Consider the following 21,422-nt stretch of genomic DNA (forward strand, 5'->3'; position numbering starts at 1 on the left):
CCAGGCGTTAGAAAACTTTTATTCCAAACATCCTGTCGTCATTGACATTTACAATGCAATTGTTGAGTTGAATAATCGCAACACAGAAGTAAGTTTTTGCTGGGTCCCTAGCCACGTAGGGATTCCAGGTTATGAACAAGCAGATTGTGCTGCCAAAGAAGCGTGTATTCAACCTTCTTTCACCACCCGAGTTACTACCTCTGATTTTATTAATCGTGTAAAACAATCACTGATAGCAAGGTGGCAAAGTGACTGGACGACTACCGTCGATGATAAACTCCGACGGATTAAAGATTCTGTGTTACCATGAGACTCCTCTTGCAGAAAAACTCGACGTGAAGAAGTAGTCCTCTGCCGATTGCGGATAGGACATACGAGGATCACACACGAGTACCTAATGTCAGGAGGACAAGCACCCATATGCATACGATGCAACTGCCGCATGAATGTGCACCACATTCTCATAGACTGCATATGTTATGCGGCGTTGCGTCGTAAATTTAATCTACATCCGTGGTATCTTGTACAATGATAATGAAATTTTGAACCGGATGTTTCTGTTTTTGCGTAGTACTACGCGTAGGTTACTGCAAAAAAATTAATATTGTCATAAATATTTTTTTTGCTAGAAGAGTTTTTGTTAATTTTTTTCCCTTACTTTCAATTTTGATTTTTTTGGTTCTGTCTTTAATTTTATTATCCGAGTAGGGAGCCTTTTGCACTCCCTATCGGAATTAATTAAGTTTTATATAGTTTCCATTTTCTATTATTTTAGCTTTCATATTTTAAAGACTCCGTCTGCGATATTAATTTTGATTTTTATTTCACTTTTTTAACTTTTGTTTTAACTTACTTTTAAATTTTAATTCTATAATTTATATTAGTTTTAAACCTTATTTAGTTTTATTATTTTAGTGTTATTTTACCTTTTTATTAAAGAAAATTCCGGGCGATGATAACGCACAGGCGTTTTTCGCCCCCAAACAAAAAAAAAAAAAATAAATGCATTCACTGAAATAAAGCGAAGATGTAAAGAAATAAACTAACAGTATTGGAATTTAATTGTTTATTTACCTTAATTATTCTTATTAAAGTAGACAATAATGACAATTAAGTTGCCAACCATAATAAGTATACAATTTGTAATTGAGAAAGTTTTACATAATAATTGTTTTGATGGGTAATTGATTATTAGCAATTCTGAGAACTAACATCTATTAAAGTGCTACCAAGGTTTGATAAATATTTTGTCACTTAAAATTTTTGGGATTAACCCAACTAAAGTAGTAATGAGATTATTATATTATTGTTATATTATCATTTATGTTAATTGCAGCAAAGTATAACTTTTCGCATGTTTAGGAATGACATGAGCAGGAAACCAAATGATGGCTACCAGAGTTACCAGCCTTTGTTTCGTGGTGCCTCTGTTTCTGACTATTCAAAGAGTTCATGCCCAATTGAAAATGGAGTTGTGTACACAATGTAAGTATCTTTGAATGAAGCTATTTAATTTTTCATAGTTTTATTTTTGTTTAATCAATTCATTAATATTACTTGTGTTTATAAATCAATAAATACCTAACATATATTATAAACAACATATTACTCCTGTTAAGTCTGTTGCGATGTGGATGACCATAAAACCTTTGTGGTAGGTTTTAGAGCGAGTATGAACTGTAGATGCATAGGTGATGAATTAAAACAATGCCTTGTTGCTTATTCAATTGTTATTTAACTTCTTGTCGTCTTGACATTTCGATAACATATAATTGAACTTAATAAAATAAAAGTAACAAAGAAAACAAGCGTTCATCCGAACATTAGTATCCGTGTCCATCCGGACTGAATGTACAACATGACCGTTCTGGGTCAAATTCTGACGTCAAATGAATGCAGGTCGCTACATCATAATGACCACTCCTTATGACGTAGGACATCGTTTGACCATAGCTTGCCAGAGAGCCCTAGCCCTCACTAGGTAGCAGCACCCCAACCCACCGGGTTGGTCTAGTGGTGAACGCGTCTTCTCAAATCAGCTGATTTGGAAGTCGAGAGAGTTCCAGCGTTCAAGTCCTAGTAGAGCCAACTATTTTCACACGAAATTGAATACTAGATCGTGGATACCGGTGTTCTTTGGTGGTTGGGTTTCAATTAACTACACATCTCAGGTATGGTCGAACTGAGAATGTACAAGACTACACTTCATTCACACTCATACATATCATCCTCTGAAGTATTATCTAAACGGTAGTTACCGGAGGCTAAACAGGAAAAAGAAAAGGTAGCAGCACCCGACGGCACAAGTGGAACGTATAAAGAATAGGTGTTTTTTTATTCTGGTAGGTACCCTCTAATGTCTGTCAATGTTTGGTAATGAAATGAATTCTTTATAGCATGTGAAAAAATGTATGCCTGACTAGGACTCAAATTCAGAACTTCTTATTGAAAGGCAGGTATTCAACTACTTCGTCACGAAAATTGGCACTAAAATATTTATTTCTATTCCTAATTTGTATGTTGCAATCAGTTCAACTTGTAGACAATAAGCAACCCCATGTTTCAATGAGATGAGAGTAATATGTATGAGATGTAATCTTGTATAGACTCAGACTAACCAATCCTGAGACATGTGGTAAATTTAACCCCAATCATCAGAGTACATTGGTATCTACTGTCCTGTATTCAGATCTGGATAAAAGTTACTTACCTTCACTAAGCACTAACATGTAAAATAAAATCTTTTAAATTAAAAAAAAAATTGTAAGTAGTGAAATACGGGTTTGAAGAATGTTGCTTAGCACACATTTTATGCGAAGTTTCTTAATGCAGACTTTGGAATGGGGAGTCAACTGATAAAAAACAAGCATCATGAGCAATGGGCAATACTAACAGCCATGTTCAATAAGCGCTCTCTCTCTCTCACAATTTCATTGTTAGTTCATATTTCTTATTAATAAAAAAATTTATCATTTGTGTACATTGTGTCTACGTTATTTTGCACCATTAATAATTGATATGATATTGCGTAAGAAGTTTCGCTCTGTCATGTGTCCATGCACCGATGAACTCGTTAAAATATTTTTTAAATAACCAAATGTAACACAGTAGGTACTGATTATTATATTGTACTTCTAACAGGATTTTCATTTTAGGTATGGTGCTGTAAGGGCTGGTGTTGTTTTAGCAGGCATTGCAGCAGGATTACAACCACAAACTGTCAGTAGACGTAATCTTATTGCAGCTATGAAATTTCAAGGAAGACCTACTATTCCATCACGAAGTTTTGGTGTTGATACTGATTATTCCGTAAACAATAAATGGGCTGCAACTTTGGCAGGTATAATATTAAAGACAAAACAAATGTTGAATTTCTTGCTGATAGTGTTATTATAATTAAATCAAGAAGGATAAGTTTTCTGTTATATTATTAACGAAAATTCTATTCGTAATAACCTGAAGCAAGTAAGTATTTGTTGGTGATGTATAATTCATTAGGATACAATAAAAAATATATTATATCATCTTCAACTTAGTTTTAAAATGTCATTAACCAGTTAGTAAAAATTCTTATTTCTCTAGTGGGAAGATAGCATAACTATTGTCTTTCAATAGAAAGGTGGAAATTTACACCTCTGAAGAGAATACAAAACAACAAAATAACTTCCACTTTTAAATTAAGGGTAAAGTAAGTGTATATTTTTTAAATCTGGAAAAAGCATTCAATTGGATTGTATGAGATAAACTAATGGAACTACTAGAAAGGCAAAATATAGAATGGAAGAAAATTAATAAACAAAATTATACCTGAATCAGAAAGAAATTATGAGAAAAGCATGCACAAACTGATTTGGTCTGAGAGGAGGAGTAGGCAAGAATGTTGCTTATTCCTGACCCTGTTTAATATGTACGATGCTAAAGAATGCTTTATAAGGAATCAGCATTTCCTATCAAACTAAGGATTCAGTGAAGGTGAAAGAAAATAGATCGTTTCAGTTCATCTTCACAGATGAGTTATCATGGTGTTCAAATTAAAAGATATACATATAGAATTAACATGAACTTTCAAAGCAAAAGTAATGAAGCTAGGAAAGAATAAGCTTTATCAATGTCTACAAAAAGAAGGAAGAACTGAATAAAGAAAACAGTACATATAATTAAATATGAGAATAACAGAAGATTTAAAAGTGAAAAATAAAATAAAAATTAGAATAGCAGCAATTGCTAAGGAGGAAATTAATAGAAAATAAGTTATACAGGGTCATTCACGGGAACCGGATGTTTTTAAAATAATCATAAAAAATTGAATATTTACTTTAAAAAAGTTTTATTGGTACTGAAACACTTGTTAAATCAAAGCATTTGTTACTTACTCATGAACGAAAAATTATGTCCGGCAAGTGATGTCCATTTTGGGCAATACATTGTTGTAGCCTTTCACGGTAACTGGTCTCAATTCTTTGCAGCATGTCTATATCAGTCTGGGTGATGTGATGACGAATTGCGGTCTTTAGGTCCTCCAATGTACGCGGTTTATTACCGTACACACGCGATTTCAGAAACCCCCACAGAAAAAAATCACAACTACTCAAGTCGGGGGACCGAGGGGACTAAGGAATGTCTCCGAATCTGGAAACGATACGTCCCGGAAACAAGTTACGCAGAACAGCCATCGTTGCCCTCGCTGTGTGCGCTGAAATAACACATTTTGAAAATCTATTCCTCGGTTTCGTAACTCAAGGATGAAAAACGTATTCAACATCGCAATGTAACGATCAGCTGTTACAGTTACGGCAGCGTCATTTTCTTCAAACAAATATGGTCCAGTAACACCGACCTTTCCTATTGCACACCAGACAGTCACCTTTGGGCTATGAAGTGGTCTCTCGTGAAGCTGATGTGGGTTTCTTTCTGCCCAACACCGGCAATTCTGTTTGTTGACGAAGCAATTCAGATGAAAATGGGCTTCGTTACTCATTAACAATAACAAGTTTTCATTTTCTCCAAAAATGGTAACAGTTTGTCGACAAAATTGTTATCGCTGCGTGAAATCTTGCTCGTTTAACTGCTGCACGACGGCTATCTTGTAAGGATGGAAATGCAGGTCTGTATGCAGAATTCGTCTTACCGTACTTGTGGTCATTTGAGGCGCTGCTGAAATGCCTTTGAATAGAGCGGCGTGGGCTTCTGACAACGGCTTCCCTTACTCGTTCGATGTTCTCCGGAGTGCTAGCAGTTCGTCGGGGACCCGGTGGTTTTTTCTTCAATATTGAACCACTTGTTCGAAGGTTGTTTACCCATCGCAATATTGTGTTACGAGAAGGGACACTTGCATTACGATGGATATTAAACTGACGGCGGAAATTTCGCTGAAGAGCAGTTACGGATTCGTCATTTCGTACAAAACTGTCATACGCGAACAGGCGTTGGTCTAGCGTCCACGGCTCCATCTCAACGACTAAAATGTAAATGATATGAACAAAGGAAACGTCAGACACCAGCCACATGCCCCTCCCACCACGAACGCCCCAGTACAACCCACTTCAAAAACATCCGGTTCGTGTGAATGACCCTGTGAAATGAACTTAGACTTGAAGATGTATTTGTGTTTGGAGTGTACTTATGCATTGTAAAATATGAATACTAAGGAAAAGAGACAAAAAAGCTAGAAACATCTGAAATATGGGCTTGGAGAAGATAGAAGAGGATTAAGTGGACAGGATAGAACAGGAATAATTACTGAGGACAGTGATTGAAACGAGCTAAACCTTAATCAAAATGGTTGAGAATAGAAAATATGTTGGTTTGGACATATCATTAGAGGAGAAGGACTGATTGTAAAACAATACTAGAAGAATCAGCAGAAGGAACAAAGAAAAGAGTAATATATAATTTTTTTAATCATGTCAGTTGATTGGTTTGATATGTTTCTGCATTCCTGTTCATACTGCACTAATTTTTTAACCATGACATATTTAACTATGACTTCTGAATCTCAATTATATATAATTTAATATATTCTTTTCTCTGTCTTTCTCCACAGTTCTTTTCTTCTACAGTCAAAATAAGCCATAACTGGATGTCTTAATACGTGCCCCATCAACCCAGTTTCACTCCTTCAAACACAAATTTCTCTACTTTTCTAATTGTCTTTAGACCCCTTCATTTTGAATTTTTTAATCTTGCCTAATTTTTAACATCCTCTATCACAGTTTACTTCAAAGGCCTCAATTTTTTCTTATCTGATATTTTTATTCTCCATATTTTGCTGCTATAAAGCACTAATCTCTGGTCTCTTTTCACGAACAGAGATTTGTGTTGTATAAAGTCTTTTTCCGTGCTATTTTTGAGCTGATGGTCGAGTGTGTACCTTCCCCAGTTTCACAATCTTGCTGTCTGAGAACTGTTACAATGGTTTTGCGTCCTTACTGTTAAGACGATTCATACCCTTTTTTACAGGGATTCAGGGAATTGGCGCACAATTTGTTCGAGCACCTACCTCATCACAGCGAAAAGAGTGGCAACGACTCATGGTCGCAAGTCTCTGTTACAAACAAAGGGACCTTTACCCTTAGTCCTGCTCGCGCTCTTTTAGAGCGTGAGCCGTAATCTGTAATTGTGTGTTGATCTTTGATTTCACACGTTTGATCCAGTAGCGGCAAAGAGGTGCAAAGAGTGACAGGAGAATACAGAAGGTCTCCAGCTGCCTGTGGCTCACTGCGGGTAGTTGTCACACTTGTGGGTTGTGCCCAATATATCTGGATAGAAGGAATACAGCGAGCAATTTGTTCATATACTGTTAGGTCAGAGAATCTCCAACCACAACTAACTTTAGAGAGACAAGGTAGAAGCCTAGCTAGAGGAGGGGGCTGGAGCTTTTTCCTTCAACCTCCTCAAATACAGGTTCTGACAATGATGGTTCAAAAGTGGATATAGGGATGACCACCCGAGAGGGTATGAGCCCACTCATTGAGGAGTTTTCTCAAGCCGAAGACAGGCCTGGCAGCTCTGCCCCGTTAGCCCACGATGTTTTGGCGGAACTAGATGGCTTGTTCTCCTATCTAGCAAACCCGAAGTGTACCAGTGCAGCTACCTAGAAGACACTATTGCCTCGTCTCGAATTCTTCTGAGCGGCTTTCACAACTATTGTTGAGGTTTTTGAAAATCTTGCCTCAAAACCTAAGGAAGTTACTGTAGTTCATAAACCGGCTCCGGTCACAATGCAACCGCGTAGGTATGCCGAAGTGGTTAGGAGCGGACGTGAAGCCAGCCAGTCCAAGAAACCTGAGGTTGCGTTTGTCAGCAGAGCGGAGAGCTCGACTGTATCCAGCAGTCAGCTGAAGAAAGACCTACAGGGTGCTCTTCGGGGTGACCGAAAAGGTCTTAAAATCAGGAACATCAAAGAGACCGGCAAGGGATTAGTTGTGGGAGTGGATGACACAGAGAACATTGAGGCAATTAAAAATTCCACGGCGGTTAAGCGATTGAATATAAAAATAGACCCAAAGAGAACGCGTAGGCCCCGTATTATAGTCTATGACATTAACCGAAACATTACCGATGAAGATGTTTTCTCACTCATTAGGTAGCAGAACAATGATTTGGATGAAGCCGCGTTCCGGCAGGACTGCAGGTTGGTCTTTAAAACGGGTAGGCGTGATACCCAGAAATATCACTGAGTCTTCGAAGTGTTCTGGTCTCTTTCAAAAATTTATATCTGCAGGCAGACTATTTATCGATTTAGTGTCCTGCCGAGTAAAAGAGTACGTAGATGTCCAAAGATGTTTCAAGTGCTGCAGATACGGTCACAGGGCTAAATTTTGTAAGTTTTCCATGGTGTGTACCCATTGTGGCGAGGAGGGCCACAAGCTTGACGATTTCCGAGGCTCCGGCCTGTGCTAATTGTAAGAGATTACACAAGAATCATGAGCACCCAGTTGTTAGTAAGGAGTGTGGCTGTTACGTGAGGGCCGATGCACTGTACTTTAATTCCTTAGATGGTTAGGTTCGGTCAACTAAATGTCCAGGATGCTTATGTAGTCCAGGTTGAGTAGGTGAGGTTTTAGAGAGACGGAGCCTCGATGTTGTCCTTCTGCAGCACCCATATATAATCAGGGGTGATTTGCCAGGCTTTCATAGCTGGAAAAGGTTTTGTGTAGGGTATACCTGTATGTCTGCTATGCTGTGCAGGAAGTCACGTGATAGTGTCTTTATACGGCAGGTTTCTGACGCGCATCATGTTGTAGTCAGACTTGCAATTTGCGGACAGAACCTTACAGTTGTTAGTTCATATTTCCAATACAGGTATCCCACTGAGGAACATTTATCGAGGTGGGATAGGTTCCTTCGTATCCTTCGTATTGTGGGTAATGGTCCAATCCTTATTGGTGCCGGCGTTAATGCGAAGCCACTTTTCTGGCACAGTGGGATCATTAATCATGGCGGTGGTTTAATTGACAGTTTCATCGCGCAGCACATTTTCAAGATCTTTAATGTTGCAGACCAGTTGGCCACTTATGTCGATACGGTTAACGGACAAAGGGTTTTTTCAAGTACAAATATTGACATCACCATTGGTAGGACATCCCTGGCAGGATCTTTGACTGGTCTGTGGTCGACGACTGCTCTAGTGATCATCGATGGATATCGTCATTTCCTGTTTTCCGGGGGCGTTCCTGGATATGAACGCCCCATTAGATGCCTGCCATTAGATGTCCTGACAGAAAATTTTACTTCTGCGGTGGTTGCAGCGGCTGAAGCCGCCATTCCTAGAGGCACTGGCCGAGAACGTATATCTGGTTGGAGGTCTCGGAATCTGACAGCAATGAAACAGTCTGTAAATTGAATCAGAAGGGCTACACAACAAGAGGGTGACCCCGATCGGCGTGTGGCCCTAACTGCGGATTACCGCAGAAGGAGGGCTAGGTACTTTCATAGCATTAGATCCTCCAAGCGTGATTCCTGGCGCTTCTTTGTTCAGGAGCAAGGGAAGAGAGACCCTTGGGGCATTGTGTGTGGAGCCCTTGGATACAAGTGCAGGAAAGATGCCCTCTTGACAGCTTTGTCAACTCGCGAGGGTGTGGCAATTGATAAGGACCGTGTCCTTAATATTTTGCTGAATGATTTGCTCCCGGATGACACTATGGTGGGTGAGGTTTCATACCACCGACGTGTCAGGCGGGAAGTTGCGATTTTCGAGACCGACTTACAATCTTCTGAGATCACTGAGGCGGAGGTGCGCCAGGTGAACTGTAGTATGGCATGGCACAAGGCCCCCGGATATGATTGTATCACAGTGGAGCTTCTCGTCCGAGCTCTTCTAGTAGTCCTTGGTCCTCTAACTAGAATATATAACAGGTTGCTCTTCACCGGCCACTTTCCGGCGTGTTGGAAGCGTGAAGACTTGGTGTTGTTATTCAAAGGTGGTGACAAAAATCCTACTGTTAGTTCTTCTTGCCGTTCACTAACTCTCTTGCCTGTGATTGGCAAGGTTTTGGAGAAGGTCCTATATTTGCGTATTAATGTTTGATTGGGCACTGATCATTTGCTAATGGACAACAAGTATGGTTTCCGTCTGGGCAAGAGCACTGAGGATGCCACACTAAAGGTGATGAATATAGCTTCCTCTAGTTTATGTAAATATGTATTAGGGATTTTTCTGGATATATCCGGGGCATTTAACAACTTATGGTAGCCCTCTGCCCTGTTTCAGAGGCAAAAGCGTAAGTGTACATGAAATAAATTAGAAGTACTCTCAAATTATTTCAGCCATCGGACCGTTTCCCTGTGTGATGGCGGCTCGGAGGTTTGTAAGACCTTAACTAAAGGATGCTCTCAGATCATTGTTCTGAATCCCTTTTTTTGCATTATAGAATTCGATTCCATGTTGCATTTAAGGTTGACATGTGGTTGTCGTGTCGTCGCTTATGCTGACGACGCGCTGCTACTGATTGAAGGGGATTCGCGTAACGAGGTAGAGATCCGAGCTGCTCATGCTTCTAAGACACTCCGATTGTGGAGTCTCCAACATAAGAAGGTTTTCAGCCCAGAGAAAACCACAATGATGTTGCTTAAAGGCCGATTGGCTGCTTCCCGGCGAATCCGGGTTCGGATGGCTGTTCTCCCCAATCGGTACGTTACGACTCAAAAATACTGGGTGATATCTTTGATAAAAATTTCAGTTCAAGCAACATCTACAGTACGTAGCAAATAAAGCCGTTGATGCCTATTATGGAATCCACAGAGTCATTCATCCCGATTAGGGGTCGAATTACCATACCACGCGTATCCTTTGCAAAGGTGTCAGCGAAGCTATTATGCCGTATGCTACGCCTGTCTGGACTCACTGCATGGTTTTAGGTATTGCGCGGACATTTTGTAGCGGGTCCAGCGACTCTTATTGCTGGCTGTTATAGGCGGTTATAGAACAGTCTCGCGGGAGGCAGTCTGTGTTATAGCCGGAGTCAAGCCAATAGATATCATGCTAATGAGCGTGAAGATGTCCGTTTGAGGCCTACGTGAAGGCGAAATTTGATATGTATTTTACTGATGCAAATGTCTGCCGAGGCATTTACATCGGTGGCATCCCGACCGAGGCCTGGCTGATGACTGTTAGATGCAATCAGTTAGAGGGTCTAAAGACGACCCCTGGTAAAGCCCCTCAGGGCTTGGAACGGAGAGGCGACCGGTAACGTCACAAGGCGGGTGTCTTTCAAGAACACTTTTCTAATTTTTATCCATAATTAATACCAGCAGATTTCTCTTTTTTTGCATAAAATCTTTCTAAGCTTGTACAAAAATCGTTTTTGAGTTATGCGAGATACATACATACGTACGAAAAGACGTTACGCCGAAACTAGTCAAAATGGATTCAGAGGTAGTCAAAATGGATATTTTGAAATCTGAAAACTAAAATATTTCACGATTGCAATACTTCCTTTACTTCGTACAAGGAAGTAAAAATTAAAACTTGCAAGTGATACACTTTCTGCTATATTTTCTATTAGCCTGTAAACTATCCTAGTAACTATTTTCAAATGCATGAGTTGTTGAACTGATGATGTGATATTTCTCATCTGCTGTTGCTTCTTTTGGAATAACAATTATACTATTTTCAAATTCTGATTTAATAGTGACACAAATTCTGCCTATAAATATATAAAGCATATTCAATCCTATTTCTCCAGACATCATAATAATTCAGGTGTCATATCATCAATTTATATTGCTTTATTCTTGTTTAAAATTTTCAGAGCTCTATTAAATTCAGATAGTTAAGATCTCCTCTAAAATCATAAATCTTTTTCACCTCCTCTACTACTCAACTGATAATTTTTACCTTCTATACAGTTCTTTTATGTATTTCTGTCTCCTGTTTGTTATCTCTTCTCTGTGTAACAAAAATTTTCAATTGGCATTCCTGATACTAATAAACTTCGAGTTTACTTTTTCAAAAAAAAAAGAAGATATATGAGTTACAATGAAGTGGAATGTATTGGGAAAACTTTAGTTTGACATAGAAAAGAATTGAGATGGACATGATGTAAAGAACATGTCTCAAGGCAGACAATCATATGATGATAACACTAATCATCTTCATTATGATTATGAAATATTTAATGTAACTAAGGTAAAGAGGCCCAGTTACTTTCTTTGAGAGTGATAATATTTAGTATACAGTCAGTTCCTATAGTTAGCAGAGTAATGGTGTCACATGTACAGCTGAAATCATCTGAATTTTGTTGGTTTTGTCTAACGAAGTATTGCAATAGATTTGGTTCTGTGAAGAAAGCAACAGGAAACCACTTGACTCTTAACAAGGACATGTGGTAAATGTTACTTTATTCTTGCATGTTTATTTTTGAAAATGTCTGAGCCATTTTCAAGATAGAATTTTGTTTCATATCACTGTTCTACAACTATTTGGTTAAGGACATAAAAATATTTGGTTATCATGATTGATTTATTTATCAACCAGCAAATAAAGAGGGTGATTTTTTAATCCAGAAATCACAGCCTCAAATCCAATTCAATCTTCCTAAAACATTAAGAATATCTTATTAATTTATTTATATCTACTTTATTTATTTATATCTACTTACATGGAAAATTAAAGGTCATAGAGTGAAGTGGAAGCTAAAATTCTCTTGCCATTAGTTGGTTTGTAACAACAGGTTTAGCAGTTAAATTTAAGATTGGTGTAATGAGTCCAAAATAAGTGTAATAATAAAATAGTATTACATGTCCTTTTTTCATTGAGGTTTATAACATATAATTCTTAAGACAGTAGCCTTAGAATAATTTTTTTCTGGACTCATTGCAGGCAAATTAATTTTTCAAAGAATTAATACTGCTGCATACTACAGAAATATATAACTAATATATTTTTTATATTTCTCCAAGTGGAACATAATGGTTAAATGATCTTTACAATCATGATAAGTGCTTGTGATAACAGGTATTAATGTATGCAAATACTTGAATGTTGGAATGATTTGTCTGACCTTTGAATCTACTGGTATCTTTAGATTATCTCAATTGCAATAAAATTATTTTGAAGTTACATTTTATTGGTTATCTGTAATCCTTGTCTATTTTCATATGTTTTCCGACTAATATAATTTTGATGAAGAAAGTATTAAGCAGTTTTTCACCGTGGGAATCTCAGGCCTTCTAATAAATAAATATTGCTTCTAATAAATAATAAATATTGCTGTATAAGAAAAAGAATTTAACCATCTACATACATTTTTCATTACTAAAAGAGATTAATGTCAAGTGTAAACTGGAAAATGTCATGTATCCTTAAACTATATAAAACCAAGTTTAATAAGTATAGATGTTTATGTAGAGAAAATGAACATCAGTAGATTATTCATACCTCCATGTTACATGAATATTAATTTAAAAAATCATGTTTAACATTACATTATATGTTCAAATAGTTATAAGAATTCTCAAGTATAAAAAATCAACCCAATATTTTAGGTGAACATTTGCAGGATGAATGAACATCAATGGGATCAGGCTTGTGTATTGATGAACAGTTCATATTGGAATACTGTACTTTAATAAAAATGTCTTTAATAAAAAAATTGTTTCAAAAATTATTATTTAATTACTGTAAATAAATTTCAGCATCTCAGTGTCAAAATCTTTTAACAAATCTCATCTGATCCCATTCAGATTCATCTGTTTTTTATATGCTTCAGCATCAAAAAATTAAAATGAAAAAGGAGTTGTTGAAATTCAGGTGAAGGAAAATGTGATTAAAATGAAAAAAATTAAATAAAAAATAATTATTTTGAGAAAAAAAAACGATTACTGTGCAGTGATGAAAATTAAAAAATTCTTTTTAAAGCATTTTTTTTTTTTTAATTTTTTTACTAGCATTTTATGAATGAACCCTCACACTTAGAGCCTACTATGGACAATTATTATATTATTACTATGGACATATTTATGTAACTGAAGTAATATTAAATCATTGTATAAAGTAGTTCTCAATGATGCCCTGAATTTTGTTACCTTACTTTACAACTAATCATTGCTACCATTAAATTTATATCTTTTTAATCACTAATGTAGGTACATTATTGTTATTCAACCAGGTGAAGTTGCTGAGGTGGCTATTCTTCAAGGTCCTGCACTTGGCCAGAGTATGAGAATTGGTGTAAATGGTGGATGGAATAATACTTTTGTTCCACGTTATTATTTTCTTTCTGAACAAAGTAGTAATGCACTTTCTGAAACTGATATTCGAGGTGGAATAGATGGTAATTAGCTATATGTATTAACTTTTTTATGCTGAGAATATATTATGATTTTTTCATATAATTATTTTATGGTTCTAAATTTGGTTTACCTTTATGCTTAGAAGTTTGATGTATATAACAATATCTCTTTATTGACTTTCCTCCCATGTGATAGAAGCATTTTAACTAACACTTATTTTACCTATTTCTGTGATTTTCACAATCAAATTATTCACATGCTAACTATTTACAAACTTGTACTTTCTAACACAGACTGCAGTGGATGAATGTATTACACTATTTAATATTTAAATAATAATATGATATTATTTAAATATATTATGTTATTATATTATTTAATTCATATAATTTACAAGTGAAATTAATTAATTTCATTCATAATTAACATTTGTTAAAGCATATGTTTATTATTTATACCATGAGTATGTGTATGTTGTATATATGAGTCTCTACATAGGTCCATTGTTCTCAGAGTTATTACAGGTTTGTAGTGAATGAAATTAAAAATTAACCACATATTTTCTCTACAATGTACAAACACGGACCGCTTTATATCTGGTTACATATGTGTCAAAAAAAAAATTACTCTTAATCTAATTAACAATAGTGTTTATTTTAACAGGTCTCGTAATAGCTAACAATATTGTTGAATGGAATAGAATAGCAAATGGAGGATTAAAATTATCTCAATTATTTGAGATGTATTACTCAGAATTAGGAGTTTTTGATGTGAATTATAAGGCTTGTCAGAGAAAAAGCAGATTTTCTCAGATAGCTCCCACAAACAACCTTTTACAAGAAGTAAGCATTATTCATTTCATCATTATTTGTAATTGTAGTTCTACTGTACCTGATAATTAATTGTAAAATTATTTTTTTTGGAGAAAAAAGTTACTTTTTTAAAAATAAAATTGTAACTTTTTTATTACTGTATGTAGACATAGTATCAAGTTATATAAAAAAAAGCTGATACCAACTTCAGTGGTAGAGTGATAGTAGTTCTGCCTTTTGTTTGGTAGGTTCTATGTTCAAATTCTAGTCTTCTAGTCACCTTGGCATTTTTCATTTGTAGCAAAATTGATTGCATCCAACATGCAATGAGAAAAGAAGTAATATTGCTTCTACAAAGCAATATACTTTTAATAGTAATTAAGCATAAGCCAGTTTTCACAAGAGCATTAAGTAAATAAATTAACATAATATTGCTGTTATAATAAGTTTAAATAATAATTCAGATAGAATATTCTATGAGAAGCCATATACTAGAAGAGTTAAGTACTTCTAAAACCAATTAAATTGCAGTAATCTCACTTAAGCATATGTATGGATTGAAACAGTAAATGAAGCAACTGCTTGAAGTAAATTATATTTTTTAAGGATGTTCTGATATATTTTTACCACAGTAATTTAAAAACATTATTTTTATTTCATGATGCACATATCTTTGTAAGTTTTTGTTAGTAGTTTTTAAATATAGTAGTCAAAATAGAATGTGGGTTTATTAAATTAAAGATCTTACTGAATCTTTGTCACTGGTTTAGCATATTTTTGTATTTTTTGTAATCATTTTATCTCAAGGGTCATATCTAGTCAGTTGAATTGGATATATTCTCTAAGTCTTATAGTGACTGATCATTCTAGGTACCAAAAAACCTTCCAAAAGATCTATTGTGTGCTGTATGTATACAATATATTTTGTTATTTTTTAGTGATGTAGTTGTTAGCAACCATCTTAAACGTCAGTAGCATGCATTCACTTAAAACATGAATCTACATTCGACTTTTCTTAACTCTAGTTACATTAGGAATGGCTAATTAAAAAATTATATTCACTGACACTTAAGATGTACTGTACAATTATTTTTAAAGTATTTTCCTATTTTATGAATACCTAATTATTTAAGATAGTCAATGAGAGTTTTCATTATATGTTTGGAAAAATTATTACTGTAATTATATTATACAGAATATAGTAATATTAGTGAGAATATTGTTCTTAATAACAGTTTTCATATTAGTACTTCTGTATTAATAAAAGTCTTTCTTTATTTGCTATATTCTGTAGAAGTAGTACATTAATTCCTTAGTATCTATGAGAAATTTATTAAAATTATTACTAATTCAAAGAAGAACTTTTGAATGAAGTTTACAATAATAAGTGTAGCAGTTACTTATAAAAATGTTATGTTATTTACATTTACTATACACCATTCTGTTAATCAAACTATTAATTTATTCCAACTTATTTCTGTAGACTACCTCACATTAACACCTTAGTAAAATGTTTCTTTCTGGATGCATTTCAATAACTGGTGACACCATTTGTTTTGCATTTTTAATAAACCTTATTTTATTAAAATTAGTTTTGTTTTTCTGTTACTAAATCATTATATATTTTTTTTAACTTAAAAAACACTCATGAATTACTTTGTTTGGCATAAAAAAGATCTTGCTTCTTTCAAAATTTACCTGTTTGTCCTTTATTAAAAGAAATTGTTTAATCATGTTACAGTTTTGTATACTAATATACAGAATTTATCATGAAGTTCTCCCAGGACTTTAATAGCCTATTCAAGTCATGAAAATAATGGAAAAAGTTCATATAAACATATGTACTAAAATGCTTCGTTTGTGAGTTACAGCTAGTGAAAGATTTTGCTCGGATTTCAGCTACCCTAGTGAAATGAGGTTGTACTGAAATTTTTAGAACGTTAATTAAGGGTAAACTTAGTGATTTCTTATGGGTTTTTGAACTGGAAATTTGAATAAGGTAGGTTGTAGAACCGTATCATGTATGACCGTATGCAGTAGTTTTTAAGAAATCTGGGGTGAAAACCAATAAATTGTGGTAAAATCCTTGTTTTTTATGTTTGACATAAAAAAAAATCAAACTTCAATACCAAAGAACCAATCTTTATTTTATTTGTACCAAATTACTTGTCATTCAAAGGGCCTTCCAATGAAGTGTCACAAGCTACATCTCCTCGTTAACAAAAAAAATAGGTTTTTAACCCTTGAAAATTTAGAAAACATTTAAGGGTGAAATTTTGTGTTGGTAATTTAAAAAACAATTTTCACAGTTTTAATACACAGATTATGATTATTTCAAATGGTTTAAGAAGTAATATCACATAATTTTACAGTTATTTTTGTTGGACTGAGATTTAAAAAAGTACTACCCCAAATGGTTTTTCGCACCTACCGAGCGAAGAGGTGGACAGATTTTAATTTTCTTTTCACAAAAATTCATTATTTTTTTCGGGTTGTCAATGAATGTAATTAAATGTTACCATTTCCATTTAAGATTTTTTAGGTGGCGTAAATGTAGTAGAGAGGGTGGATACTACACCTTTGAAAATAATTTTAATAAGGTTCCTCCCGAGAATGGTATACATGCCTGTAAACAGAAATATGATTGGACTGACAACTGTTGAATAACAGATGTGGTAGCTTCTCCTCATGAGAATGTCTTTTCTTCTGTATAAAATATTTTTCATCCTTCCCCAGAGGCAAAAATCTAATAGTGTTTTAATTCAGGCGAGCTTATTGCCCAGAAATGTGGTCATCCCACGACCGATCCATTTCTCAGGAAAATGATGATTTAAGTGAGTGGAAACGGCACAAAAGAAGTGGGGAGGCTCTCCATCGTGCTGGAAGTATACTTTGCGTCTCAGCACTAGAGGAACATCTTCAAGCAGATACGCAATTCTTCTTAAAGAAAGTGCAAGTAGACCTCAGCATTTAACCAGCCAGGTAATATGAACGGTCCAAGTAGCTGATTGTGAAAAAGGCCGCACTTTACATTTACGCTAAATCGGTGTTGAAAATTGGCTTCCACTGTTTAAGTATTTACTTCTGCCTATGTATGCTCATTGTGCAAATTGTTGACGCCATCTCGAGTAAAATTTGACTTGTTGGTAAACAAAACATATTTTTAGAATTGTCAATTTTTTATTCCACCAGACGAAGCCACCGAACTCCATAGTGAAATCTTTCACTAGCTGTCTTGCAAACAAGCATTTTATTATATTTGTTTATATGAACTTTTTCCATTATTTTCACGAATAGAATAGATTATGAAAGTCCCGGGAGAAGTTTGTGATACACTTTGTGTGTAATTATATAACCAACATAATAAATTCGAAATATTTTTTTTTTTTTTGGATAAAACAAAATTACAATTTAATTAATTTTTCAAAGGACTTGCAATTTAGACTTTTCTTAAACTGTAAATATCAATTTATCATTCTGATCTATATTAATATTATTCAGATTAAATTCATATCTATATTAATAGTTAATGTTTGCAAATGATAGTTGATAATAAAAATGGTAAAAAAATGTACAAATCGTAGAGTACTGAAAATATAAAAATTGAAGCAAATTCATATGAAACAATATTTTTAAATCCATAATTCTTTTGCTGCTTCTGTCTGCCGTTTTCAGTAACATTAACTATGCTGAGTTTTAAAAAAAAAATAATATTTTTATTCTGTATAATTGTGGTGTAATGATATACTAAAGAAACAGATATCATTCAAATACAATTAGTTATTGACCTTATCATATTAACTTATATGCCTTACTAATTAAAAAAAGTGACTGGCAATAATCTTAAATAATATATGTTGAAAGATGGAAACACAACACTAAAGCTGACTGAAAGAAATAATGATATAAATTTAAAAATATTATTTTCTAGTTAACTTGGATGGAATGAATAGTTTTCTGTAATTATCAGTATTGTATGACATCTGATTCATAGCTGTGATTTGTTTGAAATCTATCTAGTCAGAGTCTATTCCTGTCAAGCCATAAATATAAGCTGGAAATCTGAGAAAACTGATAATGTTTCAAATGGTGTTTTCGATTAATCAATTTTTAAGTAAAATACACAATTATAGTAGTTAATAAAAGTTGAAGTTGTATTATGGTAATTTCAGAAAATGCTACTACTAAATAATTGGTGTGTGTTCAAAATATTTTTTGTTGATGTCTGATTGTTTAATTATTTTTTTATTAAAATTAATATTCACAAATTTGTTATGAATGGTATTTATTTTTCTCAAATATTCAAATTGTAACAGATAATTAGTCATTTTATAACATACTTGAATTTTAAATGAATTAAATATATTTTTAGGCAGCAAACTTTGCTCAAGTTCTGCAGTATGAACAACCAGCAGCTGTGAATCTTGAATTACCTGCAATTCAGGAATTTACTAGAATAGCCGTCAGCAAACTGAGCTCAGTTGTTTGTAAGTAAAAAATAATATTAAACAAATAACAAAATTTTGACTCGTTTAAATTGAAGTGGTGCAATAATTTTCTTTATAAAAACTTCATATTGCACTTAGCACGTAGTATTGTTATTTGAATGCATTTTTTTTATGAAAGTAGTTTTTGAAAAATAAAATTTGAAAAACTAGTTTTTAATAATTTTTAAGGAAAAAACCTGTAAAAAGTAATGTACTGTATCTTCTCCAGCTATATACTTGTATATTACAATAATATTCAGGAAGCATCTTCCCATTAAAAAACTATGAAACGTAAGTTTGTATGTTAAAGTTACTTTCACTTTTTACTTACACCACAGCAGTTAATTTGCAGAGATGAGTAAGAAGATGTAAGTTTTAGATTAATAAACTAGAAAATAATTTGTGTCAAAAATTTTTTTAAAGGAAGGCATGCGAAGAGATAATCTCATATATTTAAACAACTTGTTATAAGTGAGATGATTTAGTCATTATTATACAATTTTCTTATTTGGCACTACAACTATTAATGAACCTAGTACTCCTATGCTCTGGTTACAAACCAAATAGCCCTCAACCAAACCCTTTATCCTGTGACAGACATCTTCAAATTGGTCTACATTTTATCCATTATCTCTCTGTTTGGTATTTTCTTCTTCTTTGTTGAACTTACCTCTCTTTTACTTCAGAATCAGTTTCCGTACCAGACAATTGATTCTTTTCACTTTCATATATTTCACAATGTTTACTCTTCTAGACATGTTAAGATACTTTCTACTCTTGAGTCAGACCACTTTCTTGAACATTTTGAAAGTTTTCATCTTAGCTACAGAGTCTACATCTCACACCCATTTTAATAACATATACTCCTACAGTTATGATATCATGATGACGATGATTGTAACCATTATTGTACCATGACATCATTTTAATAATGGAATGCAGTAAACAGTTAACATATTTTAAACATTGCTTTTCCTTTAATAAGATTTTTAAGAGGAAAAATTCCTTGCTAGGTTCTTTCTCTTATTTGATAATCTATACAGTTTTGTGATTTTCATTAATACCAAATATTTAAATTCCTTTAAATCTTTAATTAATAAATAAACATTTTTCCGTCAAGCAATTAATTTATATTGAACTATGACAATTTAAAATTCAGTTAATACCTGATATTATTAGTCTAACTTTCATTTATAATCAATAATTTTTTTTGCTTATAGTATTATTCTTTATTTTCAAATGTTGTCATATTTTTAGAGAGGGGATATCTCCAATATTAAGGCAATATCATCCATAAATGCCCAAATTTTGTATTATTTTATATAAAAATGTATTAACTTTGGGAGTACTTGTTAGTAGTTTTGTGCAAATTAATGTAAAGGGAATTTTTTTATAACTTCTAATTTAATTTTGAATTCTCTACTGAAATCACCTCTTTTCTTTTATTATCTGCCCATGGTCATTTTCATCAGTCTTATTATTGTATATATTTTTTTCAGGTGTACTATACTTTAAAAAACTAAATTCTATTCATACACAAAATTAAAAAAAACAAACAATTCTCTGTTTTCATGTTAATAAAATAAAACAATATTTAAATTATGTGTGGTTTGTATATTTTAAATAAATCCTTATTCCTAAAGATAAATGAAACTCCAATACTTTATTAACAAATATAATTTGATTGCTTCCAGCATCAATGAATGAGCATCAGTGTTTAGATGCAAGACAGTCTGGAGCAACTGCTACACCTGCCGCTGACATATATGTTGTTATAGACTGCACTTGGGATTTTTATAGTATTGAAGGCGTATTAAGGTAAACTTTGTAATCAACATGTAGCATTATTTTATATTATTTTAAACTTTAATTATAAAGAACATATACTTTATTACTCAGAACATTTATGTAACAAAAGAAAAATTATAGAAAAAATGGCCTAAAAATGTACTTCTAAGTATAAAAATCTTGAAAAGATGTAAATTTTGATAGATATTTTGGTTTTAGCTATTAATCCCTGAATGATAATGAATGAAATTATGATATTTGGTAACATTGTAATAATACTAAAAAAATTTCAGTATGTTCTGCAAAACTGAAATTCTATAGATGCATCGCAAATTGTAGAATTAATGTGACAATGTAACTTCAGCTTTGTTGTCTCTTTCATATACTTTAATCTTTGCCTTGATTTACAGGTTTTATTCTCTGCATGTCCCTCTTATATGAGAATAATAAAACTTTAATGAATTAATAAATGACCAAAAACTAGTTTCTCTCTTTTCAAGATTTTGTCACAAATTTGTCTGCAAGCCAGTTTTTATAAATTCTTCATGTCAAACTTTATCAACCTTCTAAATTTTATCATCCCCTAGTAAGATCACTTTTA

General features: G+C 33.6%; 1 protein-coding gene across 2 annotated transcripts in view; it reads left to right on the plus strand.

Moving 5' to 3' along the window:
* LOC142330730 (uncharacterized) overlaps positions 1–21,422 on the plus strand; it is a 98,897-nt gene that overhangs the window by 39,275 nt on the left and 38,200 nt on the right. For both annotated transcript variants that reach the window (XM_075376177.1, XM_075376183.1), the window contains 6 exons: positions 1,363–1,485; positions 3,156–3,340; positions 13,611–13,775; positions 14,398–14,576; positions 18,919–19,033; positions 20,728–20,851. In XM_075376177.1, coding sequence (XP_075232292.1) covers positions 1,363–1,485; positions 3,156–3,340; positions 13,611–13,775; positions 14,398–14,576; positions 18,919–19,033; positions 20,728–20,851 — 891 coding nt within the window. The remainder of the gene's footprint in view (positions 1–1,362; positions 1,486–3,155; positions 3,341–13,610; positions 13,776–14,397; positions 14,577–18,918; positions 19,034–20,727; positions 20,852–21,422) is intronic.

Source organism: Lycorma delicatula, chromosome 1 (assembly GCF_047948215.1).
Source record: "Lycorma delicatula isolate Av1 chromosome 1, ASM4794821v1, whole genome shotgun sequence".
Classification (NCBI taxonomy): Eukaryota; Metazoa; Arthropoda; class Insecta; order Hemiptera; family Fulgoridae; genus Lycorma; species Lycorma delicatula.